This window comes from Dasypus novemcinctus, chromosome 23 (genome assembly GCF_030445035.2).
Source record: "Dasypus novemcinctus isolate mDasNov1 chromosome 23, mDasNov1.1.hap2, whole genome shotgun sequence".
NCBI lineage: Eukaryota > Metazoa > Chordata > Mammalia > Cingulata > Dasypodidae > Dasypus > Dasypus novemcinctus.
The window spans coordinates 19,288,880-19,303,220 of NC_080695.1; the positions used below are offsets into that span (position 1 = coordinate 19,288,880).

General features: G+C 36.0%; 1 protein-coding gene across 11 annotated transcripts in view; it reads left to right on the forward strand.

The window, feature by feature from the left end:
* Positions 1-14,341, forward strand: part of GTF2I (general transcription factor IIi) — a 111,451-nt gene that overhangs the window by 32,125 nt on the left and 64,985 nt on the right. For all 11 annotated transcript variants that reach the window (XM_004455642.5, XM_004455644.5, XM_058285954.2 and 8 more), the window contains exons 3-7: positions 4,565-4,703; positions 6,577-6,711; positions 7,596-7,779; positions 7,957-7,985; positions 13,948-14,002. In XM_004455642.5, the coding sequence (XP_004455699.2) occupies positions 4,565-4,703; positions 6,577-6,711; positions 7,596-7,779; positions 7,957-7,985; positions 13,948-14,002 (542 nt within the window). The remainder of the gene's footprint in view (positions 1-4,564; positions 4,704-6,576; positions 6,712-7,595; positions 7,780-7,956; positions 7,986-13,947; positions 14,003-14,341) is intronic.

A 14,341-nucleotide genomic window follows, 5' to 3' on the forward strand; every position in this document is an offset into this window, starting at 1 on the left:
ATGAGGAAAAGGTAAAACAGCATTCAGTATCCTTTCTGGATATAATTCATAGGCAGAGTGGTCCAAATGGGAGCAAAAGGCGACTTCCTTATGAAAAAGACTAGATAAACACAAAATTAAGAATAATCAAAGATGCTGAAGGTTAATTCTATAAATCATTCTCTCTTTCCTATCCTTATACAAATGTAGAGTATAGATGTGTGTGAATTAGAATACTTGCAATCAAGATTGTGAATGCTTGTGACTAGGGATATGGAATTCAATAAAATACCCTGGGGTAAAGAGAGATAGTATAGTTGAATAGAGGACATCTGTCCATCAAGTTATCCATATCAGCTTACTGAAGAGGTAGATTATTAAAAGTTTCAGTAGACTCAGATATTGATTTGGGCCTTATAGTGATATTTTTTTCATTTATTAAGATCATAACTAAGCATATTAGAATGCTGTCACTAGATTAGTACCTTAAGGCTAAACACTAGAAATAAATTACTGTGTACAAGACACACAAAATATTATATTTTGTGGTTCTACTCTTTATTTTTTCTATTATTTTTGTAATTGGGGCAAGATAAGAGGTTCAATTGGTTTAAGAACATTTAATGTACTCTATACTGTCTAAATCAAAGAGTTTTATTCTTCTGCCAAACACAACACTATTTCCATCACAGTTATTTATGTGAGTTGGGAAAACAAAAAAAAACAAGCAGTTGAGCCAGATATTACTTTTTAACACACTGATTGAAAAATCCAGACCATCACTGTGAGATGTTAATCATGTTGGCCTTCATCAGTGAATGGATGCGGCTTCAATGTGACTTTTCCAAAAATGCTTTGCAGCACCTAACATTGCTATTGCAGTCTTAAAGTTGGAGTAATTCTTGTAATAATGATCTTCAATAATAAGTTGTTTTTGTGGCTTATAGCTTCCAAATAGTTCGATTTTAACTTTGCATTTTTTAATATGACTGACTGCCTTTGTTACTCAAATCTCTTAGATTGTCTAAACATAGTATATAATCAAATGCAGAGTATTCTGAGGTAACCTGCTGGGCAGCATGATTCATAGGAATACAGGGCTTCATGCAGTTTTGCTGTTGATAATCAGGAGGGTTTCCTATCTCATGTGGATATTGTAGCACTGTCTATCCTCCAATTATCTGAAATATTTTGGTAAGTTACAAGTTTTCTGAAAACTGCTTCTGCAATGGGTGATCGACAGATGTTACCCAGACATAGAAACAGCACCAACTTGGACGTCTGTTCTGCCATTGTCTCAGGTTCACCGAACTGTACCCCAGTGTCCTCTTAATATCCCTTATTTCTTTTACTTTTTAAAGATTTATTTATTACCCCCCCCCCGCCCCGTTGTCTGCTCTCTCTGTCCACTCACTGTGTGTTCTGCGTCTGCATGCACCCTTGGTGGCACCACGAAACAGCGTTTCTTTTTTTGTTGTGTCATCTTGCTGTATCAGCTGTCTGTGTGTGCAGCGCCACTCCTGGGCAGGCTGTGCTTTTTTTCACGCTGGCCGGCTCTCCTTTCAGGGCGCACTCCTTGCGCATGGGGCACCCCTGAGGGGCACGGCACTCCTTGAGTGCAGCAACACTGTGCGTGGGCCAGCTTACCACATGGGTCAGGAGGCCCTGGGTATCGAACCCTGACTCTCCGGTATGGTAAGCAGATGCTCTATTAGTTGAGCCATGTCTGCTTCCCCCCTTATTTCTTTAGTCATGTTTTCTTTAAATTTTTTGAAGTGATTTAGGAGAGTTGTGCGATTATCACTAATTGTATTAAATCTTGTATCTCTTCAGGATATTTTGTTTGTTGTTCTAGCTGGGTCATCTCTTCCTTTTTACAAGTATGGCTTGTAATTTTTTGCTGATGTCTAGGCATCTGAATATGTTGGTGAATTTACTCTGCTAGCTAATTTTTCTCTTGCCTTTTTGTTTTAATAACTCCTATTTGATTTTTGGTTCAACTTATTCTCAGTCTTTAAATTACCCAGCTTAAATTTTCAAAATCGGACGAGGGACTCACTAGTGGGGCATATATTTTCTCCCAGGGGTTGGATACAGAGGGCAGTTTTGTCCATGTAGTTTCCAGACTGGCCAGCAGATGGTGCTAGTCCGTGCACCTTTCCATGAAGGTGTTTCAGTCTCAGTTTTCTGTGTTCTGTGTTGAATCTCTAAGTCAGAGATTAAATGCTGGCTTTGCTGGCCGAATTCGCTAAAGAAAAGCATGTGGGCTTTCCCTCCCTTTGCCTTTGAAACAGCTAACAGGGATGAAGATGTCTGTTTCCCTCTCAGTCGACAGTTGGCTGCAGTGAACCAGGAGTTTTACCCCAGCTTAATATCTTAAGGGTGGGGTACGGGGGCTTCCCAGCCACCACAGGCACTTGATAACTCATGTTTGTGGTTTCTGCTTCTTTGTCTCTCTATCCCTTACCCTTCTGGGAGTTGTGTAGCACTGTCCTGGTCTGCTGACCCCCAAAGCAGGTCCCTCAGACAGCTTTTGGTTCTTTCTCCATTGTTTTGTGAGAGCATTTAGCTCTGCCATCTTCCCCCAGTCATCCAAGAATTTGTAAAAATGGTTAGTAGTTATGTCTTAATTCTCTTTACATGGGGTATCACTGCATTTCATAAAACTTGGGTCAATCTATTCTTTAGAATGTCTACTGCTTTCTCTCATCATTGGCAAAGTCATTTCAGTTATTCTCAGCATTTATTTCCTCTTCACAAGCAGGAATAATAGTATCTCTTCTTATGTTCCTGGTTGTATATTGCAAAAGTAATTATAAGTCTGTAAAATGGAGCTCTTGATGCGCTTGTCAGAGTGCCAAAGAAACCAAGGATAGTTTCATCCTTCCTTTGGCTCATAGATTTCTTTGAGCAAATCCTTGAACAATATATGAATCTTGCCTTGTTTAATAAATACTGCCTTTGGTAACAGGGTTGTCCAACTAGGTGTATGGAATAATACAGCAAGAATGCATCCTCATTTATCACAAGGTAAGTAAATAATAGTTCCTTGCAGGTGAGCAGCCACAGTACATAGGATCTGAGCATAATGTAAAAAATAATAGCATGCCATTAATCTTCATGCTGGGGAAAATTGTTGGCTCATTTCTAGGTCAGAGGTTCTCTTTTTTGGTTTATAGTTGAGGGTTTCTGATTATCATCTCAGTAGGTATAAAATTATTTAAGATGATTTTCTAAAATAACACTATCCAAAAGTATTTTTCCATTTAAGAAATTAGAGTGGTTATTGTACAAATCAAAAACAGAAAGCTAAGCATTTCAAGAAGTGATACTGAGAAAAATAAGAGTATTTGGGGGAAAAAAAGATACAGCATATAGCCTTAACTTATACACCAAGTTAAATTTGAGAAAAGTTATAGTAAGATAAATTAAAAAGCCAGAACAAAATATATATGATTATGTATCTAAATCTATAAATAGCTTTTCTGTAGTCATTAGAGTGCTTTTATGGATCAGTGTGGGAAGTACAGTAGAAAAGTAGGCAAAGGATATTGTATTTTTTATAGACAATGATCTAATGTATAATACACTCTAAATTTAATACCACCTAGTGGAATATTGACTATGATATTAGGATACCTTTTAAAATGTTTTAAGAGAGAAAAATGTTAGAATGTTGAGAGTTAGCTCTTCATATAGTACAGATGGGAGTATAACCTGATTAGAACTTGCCTAGAAAGCAGTTTACAGATTTTAAGGACCCTGAACGAATTTCTACTTTTTAACTTTTTTCATGTCTCTGACCCCCTTCTGAGAACATAATTTGAGATGTACACAAATATTTGTTCCCAGATTATTATTGCAATGTTACTTTCAGGAGGCATAATTCTAATAGCTAACATTTTCAGTAATGTTTATACATCCATAAAATATCAATTTATTTTTTTGAAGATTATTTAATCTCATTGGATTATATGTAGTGAATTCAGAGTAAATAGTATACTTTTAAGTAATGTGATTCACATGGAAATACTTCTGGAAGTGAAGTATGTGGTGGATGTTGTGGTGTTGGTTTCAGATCTCCCTCTCAGGACAGATGTACTCATTCTTCAGCTTCTGGTAGTGTTAGAATCAACTTGCCCAAGGTCTCACTCCTTCCCTGGGAAGGGCTCTCCTAACTCTAGGCTCTTCTGATGCAGTTTCATCAGAATTCAGCTTGCCCCTGCTTAGTCCTGCTGCCCCCATACCTCAAAGAATATTCCCCAGAAGGCCGGCATGCAATTCATGGTATCTGTTTCTTGGGGAATTTGACCTAAATGAATTACAAAAGATTTCCGCCTTTTTTCCTTATAAATTCTGTATTTTGTTTAAAATCAGAGGCAAAAACTATTTAGAAAGAGGAGTACTTTAAAAAAAAAAATAGGGATGCCATTCTATATATGATAACTCAAGCAAGGCCAGAAACTAGGGACTTTACTTGGATTCTAGATTATGTATTAAAACTGGTTAACTGTTAGATTTATTATCCTGCAGAAATGATGCTTTTAAACATCTGTGTATAACATGTTTTCTATTTGTATTTTAGTGTAAAGAACTGGCCAAGTCCAAGGCAGAAGTGGCCTGCATTGCCGTGTATGAAACAGACGTGTTTGTTGTTGGAACTGAGAGAGGACGTGCTTTTGTCAATACCAGGAAGGATTTTCAGAAAGATTTTGTAAAATACTGTAAGCACTGTATTTTTATCTTTTGTATTTCATAAATTTGAAACGTACATATTTATGATATGTATTTTTTTCTAAGGCAAAGTGAGATTTTTACTACAAAAGATTTTCTGAAATATCCATGGAGACATTTCAGAATGCTCAAAATGACCCACTGAAATGGTAATATATATGGGTATATATTGAAGCATTTAAGGAAGATGGTAAATGCCGCGGTGCTGTGCCCCTTGCTTAACAGTACTCTGGACTGGTTGGAGCACTTTAGATAGAAGGGAGAGAAATTTAGGATTGATTAAAAGTTCTTATTCAGATATCTTCTTGGTATTCAGTGTGTTGAAAACAAGTTTTTCTCTGTGGAAATAAGTTTGTTCCAGCATCATACAAAGTTAAACAGTGCTCCCACAGCCCCTCAGAGAAGAATTGTTAGTCTTCAGTGCGTGTTGTGATCTTCAAGTGGGAGCATTGGTACGCTTTTTTGACTTCAGAACAAATGAAATGGAGAAATTTACGTCTGTAGGTTGTTAATACGTATGACTTTTCATTGTATGATAGTTTTTCAATCTGTGTTTAACCTAACATGTCTATAGGTTTTATACTAAGTATTACCCTAATGAAATAGCATTTTTAAATATGGAAAGGGAACAAAAAGGTAGCAGTGTCCATTAGAATGTAAAATATATGTATCTAAGATCTAGCATTAAATTTCATTATTAAATTAGATGCATTTATGATAAATTGATAAAATGATCAAAAAATACTTCTTTGAATTTATAACTTTCAATTTCCAATTGTATTTTTAATTCTTCTCCCCTCCCATTTACAGCTTTATGGTAACAATCTATTTTTAAATTTTTATCAGTATTTCTTATAATTTTGAGAAATTTTAAGGCCTTGGCTATATTGGTATATTCAAGTTTATACTAATAATATTGTTTAGTTTCTGTGAACATTAGGTGCCATCTATACCTTGACTACTATAATCCCCCTGTCAGCTGTGTTTGCCTTCCCTTTCCCAATGCTGCCTTGTTGTGTCTCTCCCCAGTGGTTAGAATTGCTAGCATTGGAATGCTTGCCTATTGGTATTCATATTTTCACTTCCTTACCAGTACTTTGATACCATGAGCAGTGGTCTTTGGATATAATTCTTCGAGTACCTATTATTTATTCCTATAAATTATTTTACAGATAAAGAGCAATAGTAGTCTTCTGAAACCTAATCTATGGGTTTATAAGTTTTGGGAATTCTTAAGGAGAATTATAGTCCCTTTTCTTGTCGTGACATTGGGAAAAAGTAAACAGCTAAAATTCATTTTAGTAATAATATTTTAAATCCATATATATAAAACATTTAATATGTAATCATAAAAATTGAGGTATTTGCATACTTTTTTTTTTGCACTGAGTTTTCAAAATCTAGCATGTTCAGTGAGTATTTGTACACTTACAACACATCTTAATTTGGACTGACCACATTTCAAATGTTCAGTGACTGCGTGTCTCATGGCAATTATATTGGACTGTACAAGCCTCCATTTTTTGTGTGTTTGGTGACACTTATCCTGCATTTAAATTTGTAGCTGATAAATTACTCAGAGGATATCTTTGAAGAAAAAAAAAACATTACTAGTTGCTAACTTGTACTTTGTAGTATTTTTACTTATAGTTGTACGTAATATCAGAGATGATCACCCTCCTATTATTTCCATTTAGCTCATTTCTGCCTTTTAGGTTTTTATTTAAAAATCTTTCACCCCATTTATCCCTTCTCTTTTTATAGCAAATAATATAAGTTAGGAGTACAGGAAAAAATAGTCTTATAGTTACCAAATAGTAAGATACTGGGTATGGGCCTTTTACATTATTAACGGATTTTCAGGTGTTGAAGAAGAAGAAAAGGCTGCAGAGATGCATAAAATGAAATCTACAACCCAAACAAATCGGATGAGTGTAGATGCTGTGGAAATCGAGACACTGAGAAAAACAGTTGAGGACTATTTCTGCTTTTGCTATGGTAATGTTCTACAATTTAATTATCTAAATGATATGTTATATAGTTGAATTCTCTAAACAGTAATCAATTTCACTTGGTTTAAACAGTCATACAACATTTTTACAAGTTGAATGGGTTAATTCCTAAATATTGGGTTAACATTAGGATAAACCTTATTTTCCATTTCCATTTTGGTGAAACCCAGAAGCAAATACAGCTATTAGAGCTTTTTATTTTTGATATGTGTGCCAATCTCTTTGATTCCTTTTAAAACCACTTTTTGTTAATCCAGTGACATGGTACAACAAACTTCATTTAAGAAAACAGTCAGAAGGGGAGGATATCAATGATACTGTCAGGCTTATAGGCAAAATTCAACTCTGGATAATGGGATTTCTAGCATTTATGAGGCTTACTACTTGATGCACAGAGAGACAGGATGATATACCCATTTGTGAATATAAGTTAATTTACTTAACAAGTTTCCAATGAGAATATTACCCAAAAGTTGCCTGGTATTTTATGGTGATAGTTGAATTTGTCAGGCTTCCTGTTCTGAGGCAGAATTCTGTGTGATAGGATTGTGATTATTCCAGGCTGGGACCATCTTAAAGGAAAAGAATGCTGAGAGATAACCACTTTTCCTTTTATGTAGGTTTTTAAAGGGAAATATTTTAGACTTTAATATTGGCCCTTTGGTTCGGTTTATGAATTAGAACTTCTGCTAACATGGGAATAGGCCCCTGTAGTATTTCAAAGTGGTTTTCAAGTCAGATATTAGAAAAAGGCATGAATGCCATTTATTAAAGATATGATAAACTAATGATTTAGTTTTTAAATTTTACTACCATTTAATAAAGTATATCCTCTTTCCACCTCCCCTCCTACTTCCTCCTCCAACCTAGGAAAAGCTTTAGGCAAATCAACAGTGGTACCTGTTCCATATGAGAAGATGTTAAGAGACCAGTCGGCTGTGGTAGTTCAGGGGCTTCCTGAAGGAGTTGCCTTTAAACACCCTGAGAATTATGATCTTGCAACCCTGAAATGGATTTTGGAGAACAAAGCAGGGATTTCATTTATCATTAAGAGGTGAAGTGCTTTCTCCCTTCCCACCCACAATCAGTTTGCTTATTTAAAGCTGACTAGTTAGCTTATCTTAACATATTTTTAAAATTCTTGATTAAATTTAGCAGTCATTTAAATTTATACTTTACAATAATTTTGTTTTCTGTATTCATATACAGTTTTTGCTTTGTTTTAATGCAGACCTTTCCTAGAGCCAAAGAAGCACCTAGGTAAGTGATTGTTTTATTTGATAGGTAGCTGGTACTGAAAACTTTTTTCAGATTGTAATACAGTTGATTTCTCTTTTAAAATAATGTAATATATTTTGGGATGGAATATGTGATGTTTCTATAAGCCAATGAAAGGTTTGGAAAAATAGAGACTTGGCTTTTTGTTTCCAGCTCTGGGGCTTGCTCTGTGATGTTCTCAAGGTTTTGTGTTTACAGTCTGGCTGTGGGCTTCTCCCAGGCTCTTGTTTCCCAAAATTCTGGGTATGATTTAATTTACCTGTTTACTGGAAACCAATCATAGGCAAGACATTATTAAATATAGGATTGGGTAGGATGGGGAGGTACATAACTATGTATAAGCATTAACTCTTTTGAGTGCTGATCGTCTATTGGAAGAGATAAGAAAAGTCTATATAATGATCACAAGAAGAGCAAGCATAGCAAGTAAGAATGCATTATATACAGAAAAGTACTGTGGAAGTTTATTGGAAGGAGGATTTGCTCTTGGTTAGAAATCCTCACGAGGAGAGGATTAATATGAGTCCTTGAAGAATTAGTAAGTCTCAACATGTTGATTCTTTTGGGAAGTCTATCCCCACTCCACTTGAAGGGGAAGAAATGAAATTCGGAAGAGTGGTACCCTTTGGAGCCAAGTTTGTGAGACTTTTGAAGGAATCATTGGCAACTTCTAAACTAATCTTGAAAGGTTATGGATGAAAGGGCAAAAACACACACATATTTTGCTTTTTGTTAAATAAACTTTGCTTTTTTCTTACCATGAGGAAAAGAGTATATTTTTAACACCTTTATTGAGGTATAATTGACATACCATGAAATTACCTGTTTTAAGTATACAATTCAGTGATTTTTTAAGTAAATTTACAGTTTAACAATCATCATTGCAATCACCTTTTAGAACATTTTCATCCTCCCGTCTCTGTCATTTCACGAATATTACATAAATGGAATATACAGTATATATCCTTTTCAAATGAGCTTTTTTCACTCTGCACACATTCTTTGATGTTCATCCAGATCGTTTGGGTGTATCAATAGTTCATATCTTTACATTGCTGAAGAGTAAGTATTCCATTATATGATTATACCATCTTTTATTTATTCATTTACCAGTTGGTGGACAATTAGATTTTTTCCACTTTTTGGCTTTTTTGAATAATGCTTCTATGAACATACATGTACAAACTTTTTTCTAGACATATGCCTTCGTTTCTCTTGGATGTATATCTAGGTTGGAATTACTGGGTCATAGGGTAAATTTATGTTTTAACTTTTAAGAAACTGTCAAACTGTTTTCCAAAGAGGTATACCATTTAATGTTCCCAACAGTGGTGTGTGTGTAAGGATTCCAGGTCCTCCAAATCCTGCCCAGTACTTGTGATTGATTCTTTATTTTTTAACAACTTTTTTGTGATGCAATTTATATAATATGAAGTTTACTCATTTAAAGTACATAATTCAGTGATTTTACTATATTTACCAAGTTGTGCAGTCATTATCATAATCTAATTTCAGGACATACTCATTTTCCCCAAAACAAACCTTCTACCCATTAGCAGTCATCCTCTCCCCCCTCCCCCCCTCCAAGACATAGGCAACCACTACCTTACTTTATGCTTTTATAGATTTATCTTTTCTGAACATTCATCCAAATGGGGTGATGCAATATTGATCTTTTGTATCTGGCTTCTTTTGCTTAGCATGTTTTTGAGGTTCGTCTGGATTGTAGCATACTTCATTCCTTTTTATTGCTGAATAACATCCATTTTGTGGATATACCATGTTTTGTTATCCAGTCATCAGTTGATGGATATTTGGGTTGCTTGTATTATGTAAAATGACCATTACTATGTTGAACATGAGCTACGAACTTTCATGGACAAATTTTTGTGTAATATGTTCTTATTTCTCATGAGTTGGATACCTGAGAGTGGAATTGCTGTGTCAAGTGGTAACTATGTGTGTTTTAACTTTTTGTGGACCTGCCAGACTTTTCTAAAGTGAATGCACCATTTTACAGTTCCACCAGCATTGTATAAGGTTCTGGTTTCTCCACATCTTTGTTTATCCTTGTGATTTTCTTTTAGCTGTACTGGTGGATGTGAAGTGGTATCTTAGTGGTTTTGATTTGCATTTCCTTAATTACTAATAATGTTGAACATCTTTTCAAGTTCCTATTGGTCATTTGGTTATTTTCTTTGGAAAAATGTCTTTTCAGATCCTTTCCCCATTTTTGAAAATTGGGTTGGTCTTTTTAATGTTGAGTTGTATTCTGGATATGAATCCTTTATCAGCTATATGATTTGTAACTATTTTCTCTAATTTTGTGAGTTGTCTTCACTTCCTTGATAGTGTCCTTGGAAGAACAAAATTTTTTGATTTGTTGAAGTACAATTAATTATTTCTTTTATCACTTGTGCTTTTGACAGCATATCTAAGAAACCATTGTCCAACCCAAGATTTACTCTTATGTTATCTTCTTCAAGTTTTATAATTTTAGTTCTCTTACACTTGGGTCCAATTTTGAGTTAATTTTTTGGTATGATGTGAGAGTAAGGGTCTGAATCATTATGCATGTGGATATTCGATTGTTCACTACAATTTGTTAATAAAAAGACTGTCCTTTCCCAATTGAATTACCTTGACACCTTTGTTGAAAATCACCTCTGACTATAAATGTTTATTTCTCGACTTTTTACATAGGGGATCATGTCATATGTGAATAAAGACAATTTTCTTATTCCTTTCCAATCTGAATGGCTTTTATTTCTCGTTGGCTTCAGCTAGAACATCCAACAAAATAAATATTGAAGTGACAATAGCAGACATTACCTTGTTCTCAGTGTCAGGAGGAAAGCATTCAGTCTTTACCATTATGTGTGACATTAGCTTTGGATTTTTTGTAGATGTCCTTATGAGATTGAGCACATGAAGATTTATTTTTGATGTTTATATGAAAATTCAGATTTTTTAAAAAAAAAAGATTTATTTATTTATTTATTTAATTCCCCTCCCCTCCCCCAGTTGTCTGTTTTCTGTGTCTTTTTTGCTGCGTCTTGTTTCTTTGTCCGCTTCTGTTGTCATCAGCGGCACGGGAAGTGTGGGCGGCGCCATTCCTGGGCAGGCTGCTCCCTCCTTGGTGCTGGGCGGCTCTCCTTATGGGTGCACTCCTTGCGCGTGGGGTTCCCCTACGCGGGGGACACCCCTTTGTGGCTCGGCACTCCTTGCACGCATCAGCACTGCTGCATGGGCCAGCTCCACACGGGTCAAGGAGGCCCGGGGTTTGAACCGCGGACCTCCCATGTGGTAGACGGATGCCCTAACCACTGGGCCAAGTCCGTTTCCCCAGATTTTTTTTAATGAGTATTTTTTTTCCTGACATATTCTAAGTTAGTCTAGTCTGCCTTTTATGTTTTATCAAGTCTTTTATTCTAGAAACTTGCTTTGAAACTTAGAGGCCAATTTGTTAAAGAACAGTTCTCTTAAATTTTAGTGAGTTGTCCAAGTGGATAAGTAATAGGGTTTGTATAACTCAGCCTTTATGCCATACTAACTCTGCAAAGAAGTGGTTATAATGGTATATTTTCTAGTCTTTGTTATTTTAAAATTTTTAACAGCTTTGCCGAGGTCTAACTGACAATACAACAAACTGTACATATTTAAAGTGGAAAATATGATAGGTTCTGACACAGGTATACATTGTGAAACTATCACTGTAGTCAAGATAATGAGCACATTCACCACCCCCAAAAGCTTCCTGCTCTTTCTAATCCTTTCCTCCTCCTCTCCACTCCCACCGTATTCCTGTCCTCTTTTAGCTATCATTAGATTTTGGGGGCATTTTCTAGATTGTTATATGAATAAAGTCATACAGTATATACTGTTTTTATTGGGGGGAGGTATCTGGCTTATTTTGAGATTTATCCATGTTGCAAGTATCCCTAGTTCATTCTTTTTTGCTTCTTGAATATTCTTCCATTGTATAAATGTACCATGATTTATTTATGCATTCATCTGTTGGTGAAAATCTTGGTTGTTTTATAGTGAAAGCTACTATGAATATGAGACTGCAGTGCTTTCCTAAACATGTATTTTTGGTTTTCTTGGATAAAGGCCTAAAATTGAAATGGCTAGACTATAGGACAGTATGTCTAAATTTAAGTAACTTCCAAACTTTTTTTTTCTTTTAAGATGTATTTTATTTATTTCTCCCCACTGCCTTGTTGTTTGCATTTGCTGTGTCTGTTCGTTATGTGCTCGTCTTCTTTTTTAGGAGGCTTCAGAAACCAAACCTGGGACCTCCCATGTGGGAGGGAAGATGCCTAATTGCTTGAACCACTCCACTCCCTGCTTTGTTCTGTCTCTCATTATGTTTTCCTCCTTGTGTCTCTTGTTGCATCATCTTGTGTCAGCTTGCTGCGCCAGCCCGTTGCATCAGCATCCTCCTGGCTTGCTTGTCTTCTTTAGGAGGCACGGGAAACTGAACCCAGGACCTCCCATGTGATAGGCAGGAGTTCAGTCACTTGAGCCACCTCTATTTCCCAAAACTGTTTGATTGTACAGTGATTCTCCATCCTCACCAACATTTATTTTGGCCAGGTTTTTTTTTCTTTGTAATTTTTAAAATTAAAGTATATACCACTTAACATAAAATTCACCATTTTAAATTATATAATTCAGTGTTTTTTAGTTTATTCACAAGTTGTTTGGCTATTACCATTATCTAATTCTAGGACATGTCCATTGCCTCTAGAAGGAACCCCAAATCTATTATGTCATCCCATTTTTTTCTAGCCAGATAAACTTTTAATAGTTATCTGTATTAGTCAAGCCAAAGGGTTGCTGATACAAAATACCAGAAATCTGTTGGCTTTTATGTAGGGTATTTATTTGGGGGAGAAGCTTACATTTACCAGGCCATAAAGTGTAAGTTACTTCCCTTGCCAAAGTCTATTGCCACATGTTGAAGCAAGATGGCTGCTGACGCTCAGCCTTCCTCTTCCTGTTAAGGCTCCATGGTCCTAGCTTCTTCCAAAGTCATCTGTAGGCTGGAATAAGTATTGTCTCTCTCCCGGGGCTTGTTTTCTCTCTGGGCTCAGCTGCTCTGTTCTCTCTACAAGGTCAGCTGTAGACTATCAGGCTTTCTAGGCTTTGTCTCTCCCCGGGGCTGGAATCTTTCCAGGCTCAGCCACTCTGCTCTCACCACAAGGCCAGCTGTGAACTACCAGGTGAATGGTTCCTCTCTCTTCCTGGGGCCTCTGCTGTGTCTAATGGAGCCTTCTCTCTTTCCTCTTTCCATGTATCTGCTTCTCTGTGTTATCTTCTCTCTTTCCACGTACCTGCTTCTCTGTGTATTTACTTCCCGACTCCAGGATCAAAACGCCAACTAACTCCCTTGCCGTGTAATTTTCTGTGAGTCCCTGCCCCCTTGGCGCAACCATGTCCTACTGACATGGCCCAATCAATGCCTTAATCATAATTTAATTAAGCAAAAGTGCTACCTCTGAATCCAATACAATCTAATATGCCCAATTCACAAACATAATCCAATATCTATTTTTGGAATTCATAAATAATACCCAACTGCTATACCATCTGTAACATTTATATGTCAGCATAATCTTACTCTACCTTATTAAAAATTATATTCCTGTATTCCATCTCACTGTAGAAAATAAGTCTTTAATTAAAGAGAACGTTCTTGTGGTAGGAGTATGGAAAGCTGCTAGATGATTGTCATCCCTGTTTATCTTCCCTGTAGGGAAGAGCAAAATACATTTTTTTAACTAACCCAATATTTATTCTGCCATGGCCCAGAGCTGGGAAACATTCCGCACTTCTGGCCACCCCATTTCATTCTATATTTAAAGCCTTTGAAAATATTAGTCATATATGAAAGTGTTGGGAAAACCTAAACCTCTTTTTCCCCCCTTTTGATATATAGGTGGTCGTGTGACGGTAACAGATGGTGAAAGGTCAATACTGTCTCCACGTGGAAGGTAAAACATAATTTCATTAGTGCTAAGTAACTTCTTCTTTGACAAAGTTTAATTCTTTTAGATTAAGATACTAGAATATTAAAAGACCTTATGTCTCTCATCTCAAAGTTTAATATGTAGTTGAATCAATGGGAGAATCTCATGTAAATGCAGTTTCTGATTCCATAGCTCTGAGGTAAGTCCTGGGAATCTGCATTTTAAGAAAAATTCCTAGGTGTATCCAGTGTTGGTCTGATGACCACACTGAGTAGGGAAGGAAGGCCTTATAGTAAAGTGGAATTTGTTTTGTTACTTTTTTTTTGTAAGTAAAATAAGAAATTTAGTTGACAGCTCAGATTT